Below are 27,094 nucleotides of genomic sequence, written 5' to 3' on the forward strand. Positions count from 1 at the left end.
GTGCACATATTAGCCAGTCGTCTAAGTAGTTCAGTATCCTGAGACCCTGCTGCCCCAAGACCGCATCCATGCACCTGGTGAATGTGTGGGGTGCCAGTGAGATGCTGAAGGGGAGGACACAGAATTGGAATGTTTTTCCCTCATAGGCAGTCTGAGAAACCTCCTCCGCCCCTCCCAAATTGGTATTTGAAAACAGGCATCCTTGAGGTCGACGGTTGCAAACGTGCAAAAGTTGCCTATCCAGACAGCCTGCTTGATCCTGGACACGGTCAACCAAGATCTAAGACAGGCCTGAGTGTCCCGTCCCGCTTCAGTAAACAAGAAAATAGTGGGAATAAAACGCTGCCTGCTGATCTTCTTCCTTCCCTGATAGCTGACTTCCCCATGACAGTGAAGATTTCTGAGTGCAGGACCTTAGTGGTCTGCAATAATGGAAAATGCAGCCACCCTCATCAGAGGAGCAGCACTTTGGAACTGTAAATGATAATCCTGGGTCATTGCTGAATCAACCCAGAGGTCTGCCCCCAGAGCCTCCGTTGCCGTTTGAGGGCAAGGAATGGCTGGGGGTGATGTCGCGTCAGGACTGAGGCATGGGCTTGGGTAGCCCCTGGCCACTGCCACGTCTTCTGCCCCGTTTAAATTTGCCGCACCGTGCTACATCCAGTCAGCCCCGCAGATCTTCCTGCCCACACAAGGCAGATGGCTAAACAGGCAGTTTGAGCAGACACGCCCTATCCTCAGGCTGCAGCATGAACTGTGACAGCCAGAGATGGTGCCTTGCCACCAAAAAACTCACCATAGCAGCTCTGCCAGCCTCTTCACCCTGCTCTCTCATGAGCTTTGGAAGAAGCGAGGAGACACGTTTGGCTATTAGATCCATACTACACCCCTCCTTGAGCTGGCCACCCAGATGGCGCTGGTACAGGGACAGCATGGCACCAGTGTTTGCCAGCTGTGTCTGGACTGCCATGGCTCCATGCATTTTTCCCAACAAGCCTTCCATTACCTTGCAGTTTCTACTTGGGTAGTTTGCCTTGCCCAGGAGGGACTTTGACGGAGCCACCAAGGCAGCCAAAGCCTGAGCTATGGGGGAAATGGCCCATAGCCTATCCTCCCCCGATTGTCAACCCCAGCCATATGACGACAGAGTCCCAACCAGCGTGCCTCTGCCGTCGGTGTTGTAAATCAACTCCTGACCCCCTCCTCAAAATCAGAACGGAAAGGCACAAGGAACCACGTGGGTCACCCCCCGTTTCATCATTGAAATGGGAAGGGGCAGGATCCTGACCAGCTGGCAGGTCAAGCCCCGGAGCCAAAGCAGCCAATAATCTCCTGAAAGAGAGGTGACTGCTGGTCATGTTCTTTTACAGGCACCTGCTGCCCCTCTGAGAACAACTCATCATTCTCTAAGAGCCATAGGCCTATCCAACCCAGCAGAGGGCCCAGGAGTAGGGAAGTTCCTATGTGACACAGTCCACTCACCCCCTACTGAAACTGTAATAATGGAGGCGGGGGAGCACCCTGATGGGCCCCTGTCCCCCACTACCGGACCCGCCAACTCAGGGCGCTTAGCTGGCTGCAGGCCCTGAGAAGCGGCTGGTGGACGTCTGCCAAATGAATGGCAACTGGCTTCCCTTTGCCTAGCAGATATGAAGAGGCAGTTCATGCATGAACCTGGATTATCACGAGCAGCCACTGCATGCTCAGTTCCCAAACATTACACAGTAGTCATGGCCATCCTCTACTGGCATATCAACATTACAGCCCACACAAGAAGAGCCCTGCCGGCTTGCCATCATCTCTCTCTTTCCTTTTTTGGGGGGGGAGAGTGACGTCACTGTAGCGCGACTAGAAAGTGAACTCTTTAGCTATAGCAATAGTGCTGCTAACTGTCTTTAATTCATTTCCCTGAGCCAACAGATGTTAGTATGGCCATTTGTATGTCAATTTGTCATTCTGTGTTACGTTGAATTCGTGAAGAAAACGTTTTTCTCGCATGCCTCCAGTAAATGAAGATTCTAAAAATGGAGAAAATTCTTGATAAATTGAAGTCATAGGGGTTTGCTTTTGACAACCGTAAAAGATTATAAAAACATCTGTCTACAAACTCTCACACAAATCATGCAGTATGATCCCAGTCTCATTTATCCAGTCATATGCTCAGTACTTCCCAAACAGAACTGTATTTAAAGTGAACCTTAATCTATGCTCCATTCAAATCCAGACTCAATTCACAAGACATGAAAATGTTACCTCGCTGAGCATGGGAGCTGCTGGTCTACCACCACCTAGTTCAGAGGCCTGCACTACGAAGCCAGTTCAATTTACCCAGGATATCTTTTCGTTATCTGGCTTAAATAACCCATCACATACGCCATCTGGATAACTGGTACTACAAATCAACTGGTTCAGTCAAATCTGGGTTTTCCTAGCCAACCACGAACCGGGTTTGTGTGAAGGAGGTGTGGGTGTTAATTACAAGCGACATCATCAGAACCATGAATGAATGGCTGATTCATGTCAAATGAGATGAAACGATACAGAAAGTTCATGGGATTGCGTGACAGTAAAATGTCGTTGAAATGGGATGTAAGATACTCTGTACTGGTGTGATGGAAAATGTAGAAACATTGAAAATACTATCCAAAAATACACCATCAGCCAAGACTTAAATTACATGTAGGCGTCACTGGGCTATATGTGACATTAGTATAAAGTATTTTTTGCTATTTGTTTGATGCTGAATATGTCACACAAGACACTTAAACGTAATGCCAGACTGTTTCTGCTACTGAAGTAAAGGGTGGAATAGTAGCCTAGGTAATAACTGATGAGGTGAGGTCTATCTGACAAACATGTTGCACTTATAATAGCCAATCAACCAATCAACAGTGTGTGGATTATTTTTCTTATAAAACATTATCTTTTTTCCCCTGGTTGTCATCACAGTGTCTCATGTTATTCTGAGCTGAAGTGAATGAATCAGAGTGTAAAAATGAGCAACACTGTCAGCAATCGTGGTGAACTGAAGTCCTGAGCATACGACTGGATAAATGTTACTTGGATTATACTGTATGAGTTGTGAGAAAATTTATAAACAGATGTTTTGATATAGTTTTGCTGTTGGTAACTGTGGTCACCTATGACTTCGATTCATCAAGAATTTTTACTTTTTATTTTTTACTGGAGGCATGTTGGAAACAATGTGTTCTTAACAATTTCAACGTAACAGTGTAACGTAATCGATATAAAAATGATCATTTGGACAGTGAAGATATTACTTCAGGGTATGATAATATTTGGGTACAAAAACAACTTGGTTATGTTTAGGGATGTGGTTAGTGATGTGCTGAAACGACTGATGCTGTTTTTTTTTGGGTTTTTTTTTTACTACAAGTAATGAAACAAAAACAAAGTATCATTTTCGTACCATATTACTGTAGTTAGAGATATTCAGGTACCATACTGGCATTAACGAAAAACAAACAAACAAAAAAAGATATTCAAATGATACCAAGCCCTATTTATGATACATTTATACATTTTTTGCCATGACTCTGGGTTGTCATTTGAATTCATTGTAGTTACTGTGAATTCAAGCTAACAAAAGCCGCCATTCTCAAAAAAGCAGCAAGCTCTGCAGATGGTGAGTATTTAATACTCATAGGATTTTGAATAGAATATTCCTTTGAGGACATAAATAATCATCAGGCTCCCAACTTGCAACAGTGCTTTACTGTGGATCACCTCTGCATTGCCTTCAGTGCATTGTCCATGTATCCTTTATGACACTATCTGTCCCCCTGCCTGCTGTAATACAGGTGATGTGTTAACATTTGTGAGTGTGTGTTGTACATATCTGTGCTGTTCTGGAGAGGAAACTACAGTATAAACCTATTTTTCTCTGTCACTGTTTTGTTTACATGAAAGAGAGAAAAACCGATCTAAAAATAAAAGCTCTGCATCGCTGAAGCAGTTTGAGCATACTTATTCCCTCTGTTGAGTTAAAGAAATGTCAATACATTTGAAAAACTTACTTAGGAGTTCACTTTATGTTCAACTAGCGCATCTTGAGGGAAGTATCTGTGGAAACAGACTCTGGCTTTGGAAATTTACAGCAAGATTTCTTATACTCTGAGGTGAAGGGCTGACCCATAAAAGTCCTGAGGCCTGTTGTAACTGGCAGCCACTAGTCGCCTTCAGCTGTAGTAAACCTTCAGAAAACTGATTATCCAGATCAGCTACTTGTGATATTGTCTATCTTGAAATCCCAGTGACTTCTACCTAACAGCCTTGTTACAATATGCTTTGAGTGTTTCATGAGACCCTCAAATCATAGCATTGAGCTATAGACATCAAATGAGGCTGTAAAAAATCCTCAGAGCTGGAGCTTTATAAGTGTATAAGTGACACTGAATTACTAATTTTTCAGTTCTTTATATTGTGATATCTGGTTCAGGGGCACATTGCCTTGCTTTCTGCCTTTTTACATAAAAATGAACGTGAGTTAACTGACTCTGAAAGGGACAGTTCAACCCCAAATGTTAAATACACATTTTTTCTCTTACCTATAGTGCTACTCATCAACCTACTGTAGATTATTTTGGTGCAAGTTGCCCAGTGTTGGAGATAGCGGCTATAGAGAGATCTCTATATATCTGAACTAGATAGCACTCTGCTTGTGGGGCAGAACACCCACCAACCATCACCACACATGAGGAAGCATGCATCTACTCATCGATGAAAGGCTTGTGCTTGTGACAGCGCAAGCTGTAAATATTAATGGCTTCCTCCTTGGCTGAGCTGTAACGTTAGCTAGCTCAGGTGAGCTAGCAGTATTGAACTAAGATGCACGCTTCCTTCTGCACAAAGATACGACTGGTGCATGAGCTTTGGTAGAAAGAAAATAGTTCCTACATGAAACTGCTCACAACAGGGTCTATGGATCTTGAGTAGCCAGGGCATGATTTCTCGAAAGAGACACTGCTGTTGAGTTTTTTAGATGTTTTTTTTTCCTCTGCACTTTTAGCACCACAAGCTGAGTGCGATCTAGGGCTGATATCACCAACACTGACACCAAAATATTTTAGACTGATTAATATCACTACAGGTAAGAGGAAAAATATGTGTCTTTGATTTGGGGTGAACTATCCCTTAAAGTTTGATGAAATACAAACAGGAAATACTATAGACTGTCCTTTTATGCTGCAGTGTTGTATGTTGCTGTGCACAGTTAAACAGTATCATGCCTGTAAACAGGCATGATACTTTATTGCTGGTAATTTTATAGTCACATGTGTGAACTGAATCACATGTAGAAAAAAACAGGAATACACTGTCCAGGAGTATTTCAACCCAATTGCCTGACATTGATACTGGATGATTCTGAAAAACAGCGTTCAATGCCAGAAATTTAAAAAATTCTCCCTCTGTTGTCAGGGAGAGACTGTGGTTATAGTTCATGAAGAAGTGAAGGTTAATGCTTTGTGACAGGACGCAAACTCCGGTCTCCTGCATGAAAGTCAGACAGGCTTCACTCTCATCCACCACCCCAACTTCCACACCCTTGCTTTCTTCTTCACTACATAAAGAGCATACCACCCCCTGCATTGAAACTGAACATTGCCATTAGATATAAATTGTGAGGTGTGTAATCATCCAAAATGGATGCAATTCCTTGGATACTGGGTATTTAAATGGCTGGCTAATATAACCTCATTTCCTTCTCTTTTCATTTCTTTTCACTTACTTTTCATGATGGCACTGTGCCAGTTTTGTGGTGGAGAAATACCCCTTTTCCAGTGTATGAAACACTTCAGTGATTTTAAACGAAGAGCCACACAGGATTAGTAGGAGAGCACGGGCAAAGATTAGCTGCAAAAGAAATTGGAGTGAGTTCAGGGGCTGACATCTCCACAATCAGTTCTATTCGGAATGGAAATTATACTACGGCCATGTGTAGTCAGTTACAGTGAAAAAGAGGTTCCCACTTGAGGAATTTTCATTGCTGTCAAATGGCACTGAGCTTATATGTGATGCACGTACAAGTCCTAAATGCTTTGATGATCCAGCACCGTATTTTAAGCCAGTGTTTGGTTTCTGACCCTGAGTTTCTGATCAGTGAGCCAAAAGGCAGCTGTCTCATTGCTTTTTTGTTACTTTTTCATCAGCTTCAAATAGCACTGAACCTGCATGCAACACATGACACCAAGTTCATATGTTCACATCGTCTAAGATACTGTAATGAGTGCTGGCAAGAAAAATAGATCCTGTAAGTATATAATGCTAAAAGTAGAGCACAGAGTGCAATAGAAGCTGAGAAGAGATGGATGTCTATTGCCTGCCCAAACTCTCCATCTGTTTATCCTATTTTTCCTTTATCCTTCTTCCTTTATATTGCCTTACTGTGAAAATCTCATTGTTGATACAGTTTAAGGAGGGGACGTAGACCTTCAGAGAATTATAAATGGCGTAAATGATTTACATGCTTATTGTAACCACAAAGCCTAACCTACAACTCGCCCCTGAGCCTTTCCTTTATTTCATTTCCTCTTTGTCCTTGCATGCATTCTCACTGTCATCACTGTAATACTGTGAGACCACTACAGCTCTGACCTTTGTATCTTTTCTATTGCTTGCTTGTATTGCTGCTATCGAAACAGTCGGCTAAAATGTAAATGGAGACTGCTCTTGCAGATGCGGCCATTACAAAGGTCTAATTTAACTGATTTCCCGCCACTCTCTGCCCTCCGTGGAGCTGTTACAAGCTGACGGATGATCTGACAAACAACGTGGTACATGATGCCAGCTCCACTTTCTGCGCCGGCCACTACTGTAGAGGATAGATAAGGGATCACGCACTTGTAGGATGTCATTGTGTGTGCGTGTGTGAGCGAGCAAGAGAGACAGAAAGAGTGACTTCCAACTGTCTTTAATCAGATGAACTGACTTCCTCTGATTCAGACAGGAAATCGATCACAATGAGGCACACCAATCACTACTCCTGTTTGGGTGAGCCATTTCATGTTTCAAATGTCCCTGGTAATTTATCAAAAAAAATTAATGTCTTAATAAGTTTCTATTCTATAAACGTGACACTGCTTGTCCATGTTTGTTTGAGCTTTTGTGCATACGTGTGTGTGTTTTTCACTTGTCTGTCTGTTTGCCTGCATGTGTGACTGCTGGGATGATTTTCTTGACATGTGTTTGTATGTGCATGTGTTAAAGCAATGGTGTGTGGTAGGGGGTTAGAAGAAATATTCAGACACTGTCTATTGATCTGTTTGACAGTCTCCTCATGTCTTTAACACGCCGCCGGATTGCACAATCACTCACATTGATAGCGTGAGCCAAAGAGGGAGAGAGAGACAGAGAGAGAGAGAGAGAGAATGAAATGAGTCTCTTTTGAAAAAAAAGTGACGCTGAAAGAATCAGCAAAGAAAAGGTGAATAAAGCGGGCATATATCAACAGCTGTGGAAAATATAATAGGGTGAAAAGAACAGGGAGGGGAAAGGATGGGGAACAGAAAAATGGGAATGTGATAAAAAAAAAAGCAGGTGTGGACGTCGGGAGAGACAGATAGCAGTGCGGGATGGAAGAGGCTGTGTGAAACCACAGGGAGAGAAGAGAAGAAAGGGAAAATATAGGAGGAAAATAGGTTTGGTGGATGAGGTGTGGAAAACAAATCAGACAGTGTGTTTTTGTGTGCTGTTTGATGGTCTTGGAGTACACAGTTAGAAGTGTATATGTGGCTGTGACAGGTGAAAACACACACACACACACACACACACTGACACAAGATGGAAAGAAAACACTTGAATCTTGTTTTACATCATGGGAACAAAGAAGGAAAATTGTGTGTGTGTGTCCAAGAGACAGACAGAAAAAAATAGAGATAGTAGCAAGAAGGATGAGGAGCAAAAAGGAGCTCTCTTGTGTGCTCAGCATATTAGCGGAGGTGCTGCGGGGCAGTGGTTAGACAGGGTAGGCTTGACACTATACACGCGTGCACACTCGTTTGATCCTAGACGCGTGTGCTGACCCTCCCACACACACACATTCACAATTACACACAGACATTAATTGATCCCACTGCAGCAAAAGCTGGCAGAAAGGCTAGACATGAGGAAGCTGCCCTGTGGCCTCGACCCACACACATAAATAGGCTACTCATATCACAACAATGCATGCTTCAATTAGGCATGACTTAAGCATGGCACACGACCTTCACTGAGGAGTAGGAGGCATGGAGGAAAGAGGTTATCAACATATTAACATCCAATTTCTTGTAATGATGTGGTTTTTTCTGCATAAATACTCCTGAGTGAGCGCTACAGGCTTTTGGATACACTTCCAAAATCTTCCTTTAAACGGTGAAGTTTATCACATGGTCTTTGGTAAGGATTAAAACCCTGCTCATGTAAGGAAAAAAACAGTCGAACCAGGTGATGCAACTGCCAAAGTCTCTTGGCCCAGTTTCACGCCCAGTTGGTTTAAAGTAGTTATTTTGAACCCTAGAGCCATTTTCTCCTCAGCTGAATTTGTTTGGACAAATGAGAGTCCAGGATACAGACCAAGGCTTAGTTAAGAAGGTGGTCAGACTCGGAGTGTTTTCAAAGCAACCTTGGGGCAATTAGCTTGCACTGGAATGAGAATATATGAACCAAATATTGACAGTAAAAGCAATGATCTATCCCCTCTCATACTGATTTAATTCCATTACCACCTAAGAACATGTTTGCCAATGAAAATGTCTGACCGGTTATGGAAAAGACCTCTGTCATGTGGCTTTCTTGATACATTCAGGCTCACTTTTGAATATGCTGTGTGTAATGCATCCAAACCTTTCTGTGAATGCTGCCAAGCAGTTGCACTTTTCCTAATTTGGATCAGGGTACAGATTATGTTTGAAAATGTCCTGACATTCTTTAAAATCTCTGGGAAAACAAAGGTAGGAGTAAACACTCTGACCCAGTTAGTTTGAGCACATCTAACCCTGTAATTTCAACTCTTGTTTCCAACCTGTTTTGAATCCCAGGTCATCAAATACCAATGCCTTGTCATGCCGCTCAACATCTGACAGCAACGCAGAAGGCACCCTTTAGCCTATCTATGTGATGCACAGCTGAAACACATTGTTAATGTGAAACGGTTGCGGATAGGTTTAGGCAAAGAAACTTATTGGTTAGGTTTAGAAAAAAAATTATGTTTTAGGTTAAAAGTATGGGTTAAGTTGGATTAAGTATGTTTGTTACCTAATGTGATGTCAAGATGTCACTTGAGTGGTGTCAGTATGTGGCAAATGTACAGAAATTACATAATGTTACAACAAAACAACAGTGACTTTGGTTTCACACAGGACACAAACTGTGGTTACAAGGGTGAAAGTCTTGTTTTGTATGACGCATCTACCTCCGACACAAGGGCTTTCTCACTCTTTATCAAGTCTTGCCACAGATGGGTTTACGTCAGAGTTAGCTGAAAGCATTTCATAAAGATGCTAAAGGGTGCCTTTGGAATGGATATCACATGCTGAGCGGCGAACCAAAGCATCAGTATTTGACAACCTGGGAATGAGAATGGGCTGTTTTTTTTTATCAACCAGCCTACATCATACCTAAGCCAGTGTCACCCAAGAACATTTTAAGGGCAGATTTTAAAACAAAAAATACGGCTTTTTTGCAGGATTCTTTTGATTGACTGATTTGTTTTATTTTTGTGTCATGCACACAAAGTGGCTGTGCCCAGGTTCACAAGACACCAAAAGTACAGTTGCAGTTTGTCAAACATTCCATTTTATCACTTAATCACAGGATATTTCACAGCTCGGTCTTAAACAAAATATTCTGCCTTTCCTGAGCTGGGCAAATAAAACCTGCAACAGACGAGGTTCTCTTACTAAAGCACAGCTCAAGTCTTTTATAACCATCCAGCCAAAAAAATCACCATAGATTGTTGTCATTTTACTAAAGAGCACATCCCTTATGTCCTCATAAACAGGACAGTAAAACAACAAATGAACTGCACTCTCACTAGCTCATACAACAAACAAAATCTGTCCTCCTCTGAAGGGGAAATTAAACGTGCTGGTCTCAGGGGCTAATGGTAACAGTCCTATGCATAACTGTGCACACAGGGATCTTTGTTTTTTGTTTAGATTATACTTCACATAAAGTTCTATACTGTAGCTGTTCTTTATGAGATAGCCAGTTAATAACTTTTGTTTATGCCATATATCAACAGACCAGGTTTCTATACTTTGCTCCAAATCTCCTGAATATTACAAAGTAACCTGTGCTGGAAAATCAATGACAAAACATTTAAGTAAAATAAGGATTTTTGCTCATTAGCCCAGGGAAATATCTGATCACTCAAAGCAATCTATTTGTAATCTGGAGAGTGAGCTTTTCTGGCAAGATTTCATCAAACAATTGAAGACAAAACTGTCCTCAGCCCATACTATTTTTGAAGCATATGATACAGATGCTGCCAGGTGGTGAAGCCAGGAATATTCAGTAATGACAAAACTGAAGCACTAGGATGGCGATGCAATGGATTGTTCTTGTTTGTTAACATACACAACCCCATGCATATGGCTACAATATGTATATATATTATTTAATCAAGGTATACATTTATTCTTTTTTGGCGGGGCACAAAACAATGAAGCAAAAGGCAGTTATCTGTTATTCTGTATTTTTCCAACTTTTGACTTTGTCTGTTCTCATGCCACATTGATTCATTTTCTTATTCTCATTACCAGTCCTAAGAAATACTGCTTGTTCATTGGGAATTGAACCTCTAAGACTATGCCTGTAAGATATGACAAAACAATTCGTTATCACAATAATAGCAACACCTTGATAACAACATGAGACAGTAATTCATTTTCAGTTGTTTAATTTCCTTCTGATTGTTGTGTTCTGAGCCAATAGTTCCTATAGTGAGGCTTTATCTTGCAATTAAGCCTGATGCAAATCAATGCCATATTTTATCTTGATAACCCACCTATCAAAGTTAGTTTCTATAAAACAAGATTTCTTTTTTTTAAATTTCCATTTACTTAAATTCACATTTTACAGCTGAGTAGCTGAGGTGGTCAGGAGCATTTCATTCAATCTGTCAAATACTTCCACTGTGAAAAACAAATTACTCAACACTCAAAAAAGTCAACTTCCATACAGTAATGCCCCCATTCACCTCTGAATTTCATTCCCCACTTTAGGTATAAGCATTCATTAATCCATAAACCATGACAGGCTGTGATATATTGAAATTAATCTTCCAGTTTCTCAAATCACTGAAGTATTATATAGGCCCTCAGTCTGTAAACAAAGGAATAAAGCCTGCCTAGATTGGTTCTAACCCAACGTCCATTTTACACTCACTTTTATTGGCTATATGCTGTATTCCAGATACGCCAACCTGCTATTTTCTGCACTGTATGTTTGCTGAGGAGCTATAACATGCGATGACTGCAAACAGAATAATCACACAAATAACCAGCTTCCCTCTGTTGAGGTACTAACTACTAGAGATGTTCTTTAATTAATGCTTAAAACTTTAAACATAATGATTTGGATATGGTATTAATAGCTGCAGGCACTCTTACATCTATCTCACTGCTTTACTTTATAATAGTGGCATTTAAGTTATATGATGAAGGTCACTGTGAACCAAACACTGCAGATTGAACCATGCACTAATGTTGAAATATGCTGATTATTCAGTGGCAACACAGCTGATGAGACTGGTGGTAAAAATATATAAATGGTGGGCCGTAACTCAAAGGCACAAGCCTGGCATAAAAGGAGCAGAGGCAAAATTGTAAAATGGTCGAAATTCCATTAAAAATAAGCACAAGGCTAAAAAATAAAATTCATTGCTTGGGAATCGAAATTGATCTTGGCACAAATTGTTGCTGCCAATTACAATGAATTATTCATGATGATTTTCTTTGGATGATGTAACTATGCAAATGGACTAACACATCAACACTGGGAACCAGAATCACAGGTATTTCTTTCCAGCTTTGTCTGGTCTCACAGAAAATTAATTAGTAATCAGGCCATCAATATCAAGATTTGGATGGATGGAGAGACAGACAGACAGATAGGTTCACCCCCTTCATACATGCACTGTAAATCTGAATTTATCTTGACATCATCCGTAGGAGCTTAACGTAAGAATGCATATGTCTGAATCATTGGATCGGACCTAAAACAGACTTTACCCTCCTAGCTCCCCAGTGCAAAGTCTTTCCATATGTATCAGTGAGCAAATGTGTGAATAGAATGGGTGATTGCTCAGAGAATTCATGGCAAGCAAGTACGTGTGTTGATGATGTTTCAATCATGTGGCCCATGCAAAACCAGAAGAAAACGAATATCCCAGGGTGAAGAGGAAGGGTCATTTACATTAAAATGTCTAATTGGAGAGATGATGATATTTGGGAACTTCCGTTGGTAAGGTCCGTAGCCCAAATTGTCAGACAAATTCAAGGAATTGCAAGAGACTCTGTTGTTTGTCCTGTCCACCTCTAAAAAGGTGCAAAACCTTGGCTGAACCAAAAGAAGTATTTCCAGTAGATACAGGGTTTCCCACACATTCATTTGTTTGTGTTGGCCTGGTACAATATCAGCATTTGCGACACATATTGATTTTCTATCTTTAAAGTTGGTTTGCTGAGCATGTTAACAGGTTAGAGCATTCACACCGCATCTGTTTTCTGTTCAAAACAAGAGTTTGCATGTGTTGTGACCCCTGTCAGCCACTGTAGACATCTCCCCCTTGACCGAGCAAGACCTGACAGGCACACATTTCATGTACTTACCCATTTGTAGTGCTAAATATTAATTCTCCAAGTGCTGAAATAATCACTGGCGCGTGAGCCTGTCCACCCTGGGCTTTAGGTCCAAACTCACTTCTTCTTCTTTGGGGCTTATTGGAGATTTGCAAACACGGTGCACTATCGCAACCAACGGTTCAGGTGTGGTTTGTATTTTGACGGGACAGTAGCGGCTGCTGCACGACACATCTGTTCAGTTTTGGTGTGAATACACATGTGTTGCCGCTCTGCTGGTGGACCGCTTCGCGAACGAACGCATCGCTTGCAGTGTAAATGAGGCCTTAGAACAACAGTGCTCTCATTTCAACGTTGTCGATTGTTTTTCCAACCTGCTTTAACAGAAACTGGCTGTGTTCTCATGAAAACGAGCACCCCATGGTCGAGTGCTGAGTCTAAAAGTTTGCTTTAACTCGCGTCTGCAGCAGCTGCTCCTCTAATCCATCAATCTGATCCAAACAGCTCTGATTGATCCGACCACAAGTTCTGTGGCAAACACCAAGGTGAGAATGCAGGCAGACTGTCTCCTGCTTGTGTGTAACGTGTGAAAGGGAAATTCCGGACAGCGGCTACAGACAGATGGATACTGTATGTGCAGCTGCGGGGTTTCTCAGTGCTGGTAGCAGGTGTGAAGGCTCTACTGCTGTCCAGCTCTTGGTGTTTGTGACCTGCTGTTGAATGCCTGCTTCTGTTACCATCACTGCATCCTGTTTTGTGAGCCTGCAGTCATCTGCTTTCAGGTCTGTTAAGCACAGACCACTGGTGTATTGTGATGACATTTTCTCACACCTTTCCCATCACTGATCAGTTCCAGCTTTTGGTGGTTTGATGCTGCACTACAGTAACCTGGGAACCAGACGAATCTGCAAGCTCATGTTTCATTTGCTCTGGCAGATGGGTCTGGTCCCCCTCCCATTCAGACAGATTTCCAGTCGGCCTCTGACAGGCCAGGCCAATCACAACCATTCATCCAATACAGGGTGGGTTTGATATGATCAAGGACAACATGCAGAGCCTTTGCGCTTTATGCAAAATATGTGACGTCATTATCGGCTGGCACAATCTCACGCCCGGGACGCTACAGGGAGCATAAACCTAGCTAAGGAAAGAGCGCCACTGAGGCATTTTCTAATTAAACCAAGATGGCTGCATCTGATGTGGAACTTATTGCTGAAATACTATTTTCAAATTATGATGGCTTAAACGTCAGCGTTTGTTCACAGACATACTGATGCTACGTCATCACAGCTCATCTCTGTTCACATTTGTCCGCTGCTCAGTGCTACATCACGATTCTTTGCTCTGATTGGTTGTTGGTCTACCCAGTTGGATCCAGAGGCATTTTGGTCCGCAGTTGTGGACCCTTGGAAATTGGAAAAAAAAAATCAACTGAGAGGTTCCAGACTAACTTGCATTTGCCATTTGGGCTGGCAGTGTGGAACTAGCACTATGGCTAGTTCCTGGTAGAACAGGGCAACAGAATTACATATGGACTGTAGCGACATATTTAACCTAGCTTTAAAAAAATTTAACTTTGACGAAACATAGTGGGCAGGCAGATTTTCTTAGCTTTGGACAGAGACAGGCTAGCTACTTCCACCTGTCTCCAGACTTTATGCTAAGCTAAGCTAACCGTGTCCTGGCTGAAGCTCCATCTTTGACAGATGGACAAGAAATTGGTATCACACTTCTCATCTAACTCTCGGCAACAAAGTGAACAAACATAGTATGTAAATTTTCAAACGACTCTTTTAACCAGATTCCAAAATTCAGTGATGACATTAAAGGCGTTTTATTCACACACTTTCAGACACTGTTTTGTCTCTCACAAGCCTGCAATATTTTATCCCAGTAATTAATTGTTGGAATTGGAATTTACCATTCAGCATTTGTAATATGATTGAGAATCTGCGGTGAACTGCTCAAGCTGTTGGTGTTCATTTCATCTCTGTTACTGTAGCTCTGAGCAGCTCAACCCACCATATGTCCCTTTCAATTTTTTCAACCAAACCTGTGCCCTTAGAATGGGATTCATCCCTTTGGCCTCTGCCTCTCATGTTTGGCTGCCAGCGCTGTAAGCCTTTGTACAGCAGCCTCTGGGGCTTTGGTTACTGACATTACATTGTATTTCTTTACGAGCCAGGTCCTGGTCCTTGATCACCACATCACTCTGTAGTTAAGCCAGCATACTAACCTGTTCACCTGTTGTCTTTATATTGGTTCCCAGTATTAGTTTCAAAGACACTACGGCTTTAGCTATGGCTTGACTTCCTGATCCTCAAATAATCAGACTGCAACGACAAAATGCTTTACCAAATGTACACTTCTTGATGCATCAGTGCAGTCACTGCTTACTTTGTGCATGACATTAATAAGAGAACTGTTTTTTTGAACTGTTCTGTGAAACAAGCACATGGAAATGGAAATGTGTGTTCTTTGCATAATACGTGTGAGGAATTCATGAATGGTAGATACATAGACATAGCTCTCTGACACTTACATAGAGCAGAGGAAGGTCACATTGTCAAGTTTTAGGTATGGATACCTGTAACACTTGCCTCCAGCTCAGGTAACATGGGTTCAAATCCAGATTTATAATATGTTGTAATTTGTTACCTGCTCTTGGTCATTTTGACTGACAGGCTGAAATATCTGAACAACTATTGGACTGATTGTATTACAGAATTGTACAAACATTCTTGGTCCCTGTAGTTTATATAGACTCAGGTGATTCCCTAACTTCTCCTCTAAAGTCACATGATGGATTTGCACAATCAGCAGGTCAAATTTTTACTTAGTCAATACTAATTATTGCCAAATGCCAAAAACTAATGACATCCAAATCTGCCTACAGCTATGCCTTGTTTTGTGATAATTACAAAATATTAGCATGCTAAAGTTGGCATTTAGGTCAAAATGCTGCTGTGCCTCAGCACAGTCCCACAAAATTATGTATGTGACTGTAAACTAACTCTTAGTTAGTTAGTTAGTTACTCTGGTTAATAGGCTACCACACCCCTGTTCAAACTTTAGCCAAAGTTGTTTTTCTTGAAGCCATTTCAAATGTATTCTATCGTAATATCTTTTGTGAGAGAATCTAATCTTTAAACACTTTATGTTCTAAACACTTTTCAGACAACATGAAGAGATTTTCTAGTCTGACACTTAAGCAGCAGGGTTTATTTTAACAATACAGAAGTACAGTTTATGTACCTTTAATTAAATAAATGAAATAATCTAACAATTATTGAAAAATTGTGAAGTGTACAAGAGGCATAAGCCAAGGGAACACAGCAAATGTGTGTTACTCTGATAATAACACTTCTCCTACAGTTTTTGGTCATTAGGTGACGAGTGAGCTTTTCAAACTTTAAAAGGTTTCTTTTGTCACTGAGCAGAAGCAGGTTCGTAAGATTAAAAACAGCAATTTTAAGAGGTGACTTTTGAAAGGTGAGAAACTGAAATGGCTACCGACATGCCTAGCTGCTCTGATCTGACATTAAACGATGAAATGCTTTGCAAGTTCCAGTTTAGCACTGATGGATTGCAGGTCACGGCTGAATCAGGGTACAACCCTGTCTCCAACCATTTTCAGTCTTAGACAATGTTGGCAGCCTGTCCTGGTCTCTGCAATGCATTTGGGTCCAGATGCAAATCTGCCAAACGGGTCTGTGTCACAAAACATGACGAGAGCACTGTTCTTACAGTACAAATGATGATAAGCTCTGAGAGTTTCTGGCAATGACAGATGGTGGAAGGAGTGAAAAGTCTATTTAATTTACTTCCATCATGTGTATCTGTATCTTCTGTAAAGCCAAACCATGGAAGAGAAATGAAAGTATAACAAGACTAATAGACCCTTTCTAGTGAAAATCAAGTTTTTTCCTTGTTAATATGTCCACATTCTGTTTTTTGTGTATGGTACAAGACATATCAGAACGAAATAAGCGGTCAACATCATGCAGCATACAAATGACAGATTCAAGATTCAGACACGAATTCTGACTTCAAGGGTTTGTTATTCAACAAATCTAAGGAACCAATCCCTGTCGGTATGGCAAAACAAGGAGCACTGGAGGAAAGGCCATATTTTGCAAGCTGTTTCACTTGAAACTTTTCATAGGTGGCAATTGATAGACATGGTCTATCTAACATTTGTAGGGCTGCCCCCTGAAAGTCAGATATTCGAACCATCAGTGGAAGACCCCTCAGTCGGCAAAGATTGCTTCAAGTTGAGCGATTGTTTTTTTTTTTTTGTTTGTTTGTTTTTTTTTGTCTTTTTGCCATTCAGTGTGCATTCTGATTTGACTGACATAATTCTGAGTCAGGTACAGCCCTAAACATTAGCAGCACATTATTAGCTGTTTGATAATGTAGTAAAGCCTAAGGCTCATGTTATCCATTATTGCTCACAAGCAGAGGTTTATGTGTTTGATGGGCTGAGTGAGGGTGAGCAGGTATACTCGAGCTGCAGGCGAGCGGCTGAGGGGTAGTACAATTTGCATATTCATAGTTATGTACATACTAAATGTGGCAAAGAAGTTATGTCTGAGCCGAAGGGATATATACACACGTACATATATTTACACACACACAACTGAGCTTGAGCTTGAACTGATACTTTAGCTTCGTTAAGTGATTCAATCTCATGTACAACTTTGTATCCTTTATCCTGTATCTAGCCTTCATTATGCTCAAAATCCAACCTGCTGTATTTAACACTTTTAACCACCCCTTCATCCGAGCAAACTCTGTACAACTGCGCTGTTGAGCTGTCTCATGTACTGGTACCAAAGTGAGAGTAACAGTGTTTTCCATTCCTCTCTTTGCTCACAGCAGATCCTACAGAAACTCTCTAGCAGCCACTGAACCAGAGAAGTGTGCCAGTAAAAGCCAGCAATTCCACAGCACATTTGACAGTATCTGAAGCTGAGAATTAAGATTTCAACAAACTGCAGTTGGCAAACCATTGGTAAAAGACTTGGAGTCATCAACCAACAGGGATGCAGGAAAATCTAACTTCCTGTTGAAGCAAAGGAGAAGATAATTTGGAAATGCCTCTGGAAGCTACATAACTGCAGCGATGGCAGTATACTGACTATAATATTTTGATGTTTCTCCATGAACTATTTATAACAAAGACCAAAAAAATAATGAAAAAAACCCCAACAAAATCAACCATTATCGGGCACTGAAGAGAGTCAAAGGGAAAAGAAAAGCAAGGGAGTCAGAGAAAGTCAGCTGTGTGATGACCTCTGGATGATGAGCTCAACTTTTTAACTGTGTGCATCTGTGGTTGTGTGTTATGTACATTTTTTTTCACAACGCAGAAAATAAATCCAATGAAATGAGCCAAAGAGGGATTCAAGTGTCTTTACACTGGCTTTGTGTAGGTTAATCTGGTTAACCATCCATGTGTACTCATTGTGTATGCATACACATGTGTGCACAGAAGACCAAATAAGTGCTATTTATGCTCTTTGAAGAAACAAATGGATGCAGACTCTGTTTCATCTCGATAAACAAAAGACAAGTAACATTATGCCGCTAACAGGCTTCCCTCATCGCCATCTGTCTGGGTATGGAATGGTAATTTAGCAACCCGGATCTCGAAATAAGCTCAGTGTTGCATTTTGTGGATCAATGTATAGCGTGTGTGTGTGTGTGTGTGTGTGTGTGTGTGTGTGTGTGTGTGTGTGTGTGTGTATATTGAGGTATGTGCTTGGGATGTAAAAGCACAGTTCATTTTGATCATTGTGTTATTGTGTTAACACAGAATACGTTAGTATGTGTCGACATACACGCGTGTGTGTGTGTGTGTGTGTGTGTGTGGGTGTGTGTGTTTGGTTTAGTTGTGAGTGGCAGAAATCTGTGTGACATCAACCAACAGTTGTCCTGATTAAAGCCAGCTGTCTCTCTTCATTAACTAAAACTCCATACAATCAAGAACACACACATGCACATGCGATCTGCACACAGTGTTTTGTACTGGCAGATAATCTTGACATTCATTTTCCTTCTCTGTTATATTTCTGTGACACTTCTAACATGTAGAAAACACATCATGTGCAATCTCAGGCAACTAAATCTTAGTGATCACGTTCTGTTTTTGATACACATTCATAAATCCCCAAAATGTACTAAAGTAATTTAAATTTTTAAGTAAGTAGGTTTGAGTGTGCAAATTGTTCATTAAATTTGTCTTTTATTCTACTGCATTTTGTAAAAGAAAAACTACCAAAATTACATTCAATTTGTGCAGTCTGTTGCTTTAAAATTAGCACAGAACAAGCATGATGACTTTGAAAAATATAAGTGGTTCTACTGGGATATATACCAAAAATAAATAAATAAATAAATAATCCCTCTTTATAATTAGCTAGCTTTATATTAAATGTTATACCTTAAACAATCTGAAGGAGGTCCACAGGCCTTGTTTAATGACACAAAGATGGCAGCTCTGCTACAATTAAACAAAGTGATCTCTTTCACATGTAAATGTACCAACACATCTTAAGACTTGGCATAAAAGTAACAGGAAATAATCAGAGAAGACAAAAGAAAAGAAAAAGAATTGAACCTTTCACCGCACTGATGTTGGCAAAGCGGTGACTGATGCCGCAGTCTGCCGGCTCAAACTGGATTTCAAAATACACTTCACATAACTTGCAAAGCATCTGTAAGCGATGTGTTACACATCTCTGACTGAAGCTAAGAAGTGTCAAATGGCTGTGTATAAATACTGCAGCAATTTGGAACAAACTGAAGAGGCTGTACTTATAGAAAAATGATGAAAACAATGAAGTCCCATATGAATCACAAAGAATTAATTTAATCCCAGCCAAGTGGCAGATATGTCTTTTAAGCCTCTAACAAACAATGTTTTTGATATTAAAACAAAAACAAATGACTCCCTGTGATGTGAAAGGGTCACCGATACTGCTGATCCCACTGAGAATCAACACCCCAGTTGCTTTTTGCAGCTTTGGGCTTGTTATTTTGGTTCATCTGCCAATGTGCAGCAGCTCACATGGAAATACAGCATGTTCCACTATCACACAATTGTAAATCAGTGGTGAAGGTGTCACATTCTAATCTGCACCCAGAAAAAGTTGAGGTTTGATATCCATCTTCGTCAAACACGTAACTGGGTTTTCAGGAGCTGGCTGACCAAATCTGACTTAAAACTCAATAGAAAATTGGGCTACCATTCCACATGTGGCAAGAGTCCAGTGGGGTACTTGTTCTTCTGTTCCTCTCCTCTGAGTCTTTTTTAAGAAAAGAAAAAAAGTACACTCAAGATTAGATCAGACTAGATCAAGACTAGATCAAGATTTCATCTATTTTATAGATCTATTTTCCATAATGCAGGTCTCTTGTCACAAATACTGTGACCACTGTATTTGCCACAGAAAAGTGCATTATAGTCGTTAACTATAAGGACTAGTCTCCCATTAATTTGATGCAGTGTGAGCTGGAAAGAAATGATACTTCAATTATAGAAGGAGGTAAGACCTTATCGGACACATAAGAAGAGAATAAGATATGTTAACAACTAAGCCGGGGAAGAAAAAATTGGTATTTTCAAAAGTGAAAGATCTGAATAAGGACTCTGTGTGATTGACCAAATGAATCATTTAACTAATTATCCAAAATTAATAATTTCATTAATCATCATGCCAACAGGAGTAACTGCAGTCAAAGAACAGTGTCAGATTGGCTGTTTTAGAGGGGAGGAAGAGCCTTTGTGGAAAATTAATGGAGCACTCACTTGGTGCTCTTTAAAGCGTTGGCACATTATTAAACGACTTGTGAAAATGAAGGGTTCGGGATATAAGAGGCTAGATGTGCACGGATACACATAGGTTTATGTTAGGAAAATAAAAAATGAAAAAAAAAAAGCAGGGAATTGTACTCTTGTTTGAAATGAAGAGCAGCTGTGCATTAAAAAGAAACCCTAGGGAAAACAATGGGAAAGAAAAACCTCAGTGAGATTTATATGTGCACACAGACAAGCTTGTTCTTGTCCCTTACTGTAGGAGGACAAGGCATTGGCTTTGATTCATTCCCTGGAGATTCCCCCTCGTCTTAACCCTAACCACTTCATGCTGAACTCCAACCATGAAGGTATTTATAAGGATGTACTCTTGGGATGTAGACCACCCCTCTTTTAACCTAACCTTTGCCAAAAAACATTTTTTTACCTGTAAAAGTGTAATGGTGTACTTTGTTGGAGTGTTTTGCCCCAAAATCTGAGGTGAGTAGGGCTGCAACTAGGGATTATTTCCATTATTGATGGATCTGTCAGTTATTTTCTCAATGAATTGTTTTGTCAAGAAAAATGTCCTAAAATAGTAAACCATCCTGTGTCATTCCCAGAACCCAAGGCTTCATCTTTAAATGGTGCGTTTTATCTGACCAACAGTCCGAAAATTCAAAGCTATCCAGTTAATCCAGAGTGTCAGCGTCTTTTTTGAAGAGCCTATATTCGCATGCAGCCACCTAAAGAAAAGGGCCTATGGTATGTCAGTCAGGAACTTAAACAACAAAGACAGAAAAGCCCATTTGTGGAAGCAGATCGGCCTGACACCGAAATTTGTTGTTGAGTGTTGTGCTTTCATCACCATATGCTTGTTAGCTTGTTGATAACCCTCTGTTAATGTAGCACTATGTTGGCTACCAAGCTAATGTGCATTTCAAGATATTATAGTCATAGAAACAAAACCCACACGCTGTGAGCGCTGGGATGAAGCACCTCTCATCGCCCTGCCACTGCTTTTCTGCCAAAAGAATAAATGCTATGTGGACACAGGAGCGTGGAGCATGAAACCACCAAATGTTTGGAACTTAACGTGAAACCTGAAAAACACTGGAATTTTTTTTGCTTAAAAAGATGACAAAAACAATTATTCAATTATCAAAATAGTTGCCAGATAATGTTCCTTCTATCGACTAATTGATTAATCGACACTTGTTGCAGCTCTACAGGTGAGTATCCACAATGTGACTGTGTAAACTGACTCATGTCTGAAATGTGAGTATTATAACTACTACACACAGACACACACTAAACTCCTGCACTGCTGAAGTTCAGCAGCACTTGTGGAGTGAGCCACAAATGCAGACAAGAAGGAGTGATCTAAGGTCCTGATATGTAATGCTGCCAGCCTTGCACACACACACACACACACCCCGTCCCTCGAAGGATCATGTCAGAAGCTCTCTCTCTTGCTATGTTAAACTGTGCCTCCACTCAAACTAAATCCCTGGAGTGAGAGTGAAAATAAGAGTGAGAAAGTAAGAGAGCAAGTGGGAGAGGAAGCGAGACAGAGAGACAGACAGAGAGAATGAGATGGGATTACAGGGATAATGCGAGCAGATGGAGGGAGGTCGAGGCTCCAGCAGGACTCTCCACTCCAAACGGATTAAAAGACTTCAACAGAGCTACCGACAACCAAACGGATGCTGCGTTCCTCGTGCTTGAGACACCGAGCTGAGCAGGGCAACCCCCCCTTCCCTGCCACCCGCTGCTAAGGCCGGAAATGAAAACTTGCTGCCTTTCAGCATGACGCAGTAAACAGTTAGGTCATGGAAATGAATTTCAATCCACTGCCCCTCTCTTCCTCTCCTATCAAACACATAAAAGGTTAGGCTTTTGGGCTTTTTTTTTAAAAAACCCATCCATTTAGGAAACATTTAGGCTGATCCTCCTCTTTAAACGTTGCATTAGCATGCATCCTTTTAGAGCAAAACACATCAGATATAGAAGCACCCAAGACACAGTGAAGACTCAATCATCCAAAGCAGCACTGGTCACAAAGGGATTTGGCCACATCAGCAACAATATGTCACGTGTCTCTAATCTTCAAACACATTAAGCCATTTTATATTTTATATATAACTCATCCTATTCTAGCTAGTTGGATTTAACAGATGTACACCTTAAAATGCACTTTCTATGCACCAACTTTCCTTTCTTAAAAATACAGATCCTGTCCCTGCCTCTCATACATAGTATTTGCATCTTTTAAAACTGACAGTAAAGCCGCGTTTTGTTTTGTCCCCCCTTCCACCAATATCCTGACAATTCATTCCTGACAAGAATGTTATTATTCGAGCTGTCTCCTGTGTTTGATTCCTGTTAATTTGCAAGAAAAAATAATAACACAGTATGTCACAAAAGATGAACTTTTGACAGGAAGAAAACATCATCAACGCATTCCATCAGCTGGTGAAATTTGTTCTACTTGCTTAAAATTTAAAAAAGAAAAGAGTTTGGACACCTGCCTACAAAAAGGCTTCCTGGGTAAATCTAGATGCCAAAAGTCCCAAATGAGCGCCTCCTTAAAAACAATCAGCAGCTGAATGTCTGAAGGAGGCTGCAATACCGCACCAGCAAAGTGTCACACTGGACACTGAGAACGTATAGTTTTTCATCAATATTAGTCTGTTTAAGGAGGAAAGCATTGTGACGAATAGCCAACATTGTTACTGGAAGTGTAAATTAGCATTGTGTGCCAACAGCAGGCTCAGCTTCTTTCTGCATCAGGATAGTTCACGTTACTAAAACCAATAGGTCACATTGATTAGGTCACTCCCCCAGTCAAATGCTGTTAACTGGTCTTAATGGAACAAGCTGCAGCTGCAACTGTTCTTCCAATCAAGTTATACAGATAAAAGGGCAAACAGACAGATACAGTACACAGATAGCTCCATAGACAGAACCTAGTGTAAATTCATTCATATGGTTTGCACTCTTTATTTTAGTCTCCAGTGCTCAGTGTCATAGTCAATTAGCCCACTGTTTAATCCACTCACATATGCATTTATTAATGTGAATGTGGCTGCATGTTAACGTGCTCTCTGTCTCTCTGCTCTTGCTTTATCCGCAGGTGATAATTAACCTGTTGGTACGGTGGCCATTACACGCCACACGTCTACCCTGACATCCCAGCATCTGTTGCTGCTGGCAGCAGCAGCAGCAGACACATTCGTGCTGCCCTAATTTATCCAAGCACATGAATCATCATCAACACTGATGAATGTCACTCAGTTTAACCTCTATTGTAAACACCGGGCGCTCTGACACTGCTTAGCCTGATCTTTCCTGGATTGCAGATTTGGACTTGGTCAGGGCGTGAGTGTGAGGCCAGCTGGGAATACTGATGCTGTGGGTGGGAGCAAGGTACCCCAGTGGTTCGCACTCACTTACCACAGCAATAGAATTCCTGATTAGAAACCTGTTGGTTTCATTACACCTCAGAGACAGCCCCTAGTGACCTTACACCAGGACCCTGACCTCAGGATGCAGCACATAGTGGCTGTGACCCTGCTCCTAAAGAGTTAAGTTTTAAATACATTGTCCCAGTGGGACAAACTTCACTAAAGGGCTTAGTATAAGTATAAGTATATAGTATAAGTGCTGTCTTTCTCTTCTTTATTACCAAACATACTGTATCTTGTCTATTGGATTCCAGTCTAGAGTCTGGGGACCCTAGCGAAAAGTTCTAGGGAAGAAAATTCACTTTGTATCACATCACAATATCACCAGAACTGATGTGAATCAAGTTTAGGCTCTTTGTTAGGGCACTCTGCCTCTCCGTGCGTATTTACGCACACAATACAATACGACAAATTCAACGGAATGACACAAAGATATGACATATTATGTTTACATACTCCTCAGCGTGCCTCGCAGGGAACGCTCACGAGACAGGAAATGTGCGCACAAACCGTCATGTTCAATACTGTCTCTCACTTTCACACTCCGCCACACACACACACACACACACACCGGGTCTCTCTCTCTCTCTCTCTCTCTCTCTCTCTCTCTCTCCCTCTGTCACACACACACACACACACACACACACACACACACACACACACACGTTCGGTTTTCCTCTCACCTCTCTTATCCTGAACTTTGACGGTGATCTCCACCAGAGGCTCAGTCTCTCGGTCCAGTCTCCGTGAAATGACTATATCCCCGCTGTCCCGGCTCACGCTGACCGGTGAGCTCTCCACGTCGGGCTCCACCAGCTCAAACGCGGGTGACTGAAACCTCACCGGATTCAGGTTCATTACCACTGAACCGATCCCTGCATCCTCGGACACGTTGATGAAAACGGGGCTGTCTGATTCCAGCACTGACCTGGACCTTCGCGCTGGTGCTTTATTTTGCGATTTAGGTTTCCGTTTCCCCGGCTGGGAGTTCAGGGAGGGCGCCACGGGCCATTGCCGTGGATTGATCTCAACAGCTATACTCTGGCTCGTGCGAGGTGGCCACCCGCGGTCCCGGGCAAACACTTTAAACTTAATCGGTTCATCCAAGCCGAGGATAGAGTCCACCAGGAGAATGTCTCCGGTTTTGGGCACCGCGTAGAAACTCCCGTTTTTGGGTAAGGCGAAGTAGATGAGCTCCGCGTTTTTCCCGCTGTCATCGTCCCGCGCAGTGACCGTGTAGATCGCCGTGCGGAGCGCAGTGGCATCATCCAGGCTCAGTTTCACATCTGCATCTGGAAAGGTGGGCTGATGGTCGTTGGTATCCAGGACGTCCACCTTGATGGACGCCACTTCAGCAACAACCGGAGACTCCTCTTCCACTTCCCGAGAGAGTCCCGCACATTGCCCGCAACACAAGCCAAGACCAAGTGCGTATTCAGCCCTCTCCTCCCGGTCCAGAACCCCAGAAGTCTTCAATAAAATATGCCCCCGCTTGTGGTGCGCAAAGACACGGAAATTCTCGCTCCCGTCTCCCTGGAGTTTAAAGTGCGCTGCAAATTCCCCGGTGCCGCACAGCCGCTGCGAGTTGAGCCGCTTTAACGGGACGCTCAGTCCGTTGACCCGGGAGCCCGGAGACGAGTTCTCAAACACATGCCCGTGAAAGAACGGGACCTGCTCCACGGTCCCGTTGCCGTGTGCGCACGAAACCAAAAAGGGTAAAAACGCGACCCAAATCATGACTGAATCTCTCATTGGCTCCACTGCACTAAAGCGCTCGTGCCACGCAGAAATCCATGGGTGCACTCGTTCCTTGGGGGTATTTCTCTTCTTTCCCTTTATGATCCAAAACTTCCATTAAATTGGAACGCAGATATTTGTTGGCACCATACTTCATCTCGACGCAGGAGAACTTTGTCTCTGTGCGTTTGTGTTGTGCGTCCTCCTCCTCTCCTGCTCTACCCTGTCTGCTGTCTCACCAGCAGCGCTGTCTGTCTGTGCGCGTCCCAGGAAAAAAAATGCTTCTTACAGCTCGAGTGCGCGCTTACCTCCGTTCCCTTCCTCTCTCTCTTTTTTCGTGCGTTGTTTCCGACCGATCTCACACTGGTATCACACTTAATCTGTCTCGCGTTTGAGTTGCTGCAAACTGTGCGCAGCCATTTAACGGCTCGCCTTTTAGATGGATCCGGTCCCTTATTATAAGGAAATCAGTTTCCTTTGCCACTCAAATGAACTGGTGAGACGTGGTTCATCACGGGGACATCACACTGAACCGACTGTTTTACGCATGCATTGCCAAAGCATCCAGCGCAATGCATCTGAAACAGAGTGATGCAGCGGTAACCGATTCTCCTATCGGAAATGAACTTCTCAGCAAAGGAGCTGCGAGTCGAATCAACTCGTGCACGCGCACAAACATCTACACTGCCACAGCCGACAGTGCGTAAGTGTATGTGTGTGTGTGTGCCTGCGTGCGCGTGTCTGTCTGTGTGTGTCGGGGATCCTCAGGGAAACAACCCGACCTCCCTTCTCCCAGTGATCAATGTCCAGTCTTGCACGTCCAGATCCATCACTCCTCTTTCCAATAACACGTCAGTCCATTGGATTAAAATAATGTAAAAATCGATCATTTTAAAACGCCTCCAGGGGGGCAAAGAGAAAATAAAGGCTTACAGCTCCAGGCAAGGACTCCAGAGCTGTCTTTGTGTCACAGAGAAGTGCCCTATTTGAACGTGTTCATCACCCACTGTTTTTGTTATAGAGCTTTTGGTCTCCAGGGGTCTGTGAAAGTTGCAGGCAGGTCCCCAGCAAAATGAAGAACAGTCTCGAATTTAATAAAACAGATATTCACTCTCATAGGCTGTATCAGCTTTCACTTTCATATCTCCTCCCCACATGTAGATAGAATTCAATACCACGTCGAGAAGCCTCAGAATCTTTCCATGTGTGTCCTTGCTAATAAATCCGAGACTGTTTGTGGAACCAAAGCATGCTGCATGGCCAATATCTCATCCAAAGCACCGGTCTTC

The 27,094-nt window shown here is 42.0% G+C and overlaps 1 protein-coding gene across 1 annotated transcript in view; it reads right to left on the reverse strand.

Moving 5' to 3' along the window:
• The window catches only part of si:ch211-186j3.6 (neural-cadherin), a 434,762-nt gene extending 408,516 nt beyond the window's left edge, over nt 1-26,246 (reverse strand). The window contains exon 1 of the mRNA XM_049561145.1: nt 24,752-26,246. Coding sequence (XP_049417102.1) covers nt 24,752-25,820 — 1,069 coding nt within the window. The 5' untranslated portion in view covers nt 25,821-26,246. The remainder of the gene's footprint in view (nt 1-24,751) is intronic.
• Nucleotides 26,247-27,094: the final 848 nt, after the last annotated feature.

This window comes from Epinephelus fuscoguttatus, linkage group LG2, assembly GCF_011397635.1.
Source record: "Epinephelus fuscoguttatus linkage group LG2, E.fuscoguttatus.final_Chr_v1".
In the NCBI taxonomy this organism is placed as follows: domain Eukaryota; kingdom Metazoa; phylum Chordata; class Actinopteri; order Perciformes; family Serranidae; genus Epinephelus; species Epinephelus fuscoguttatus.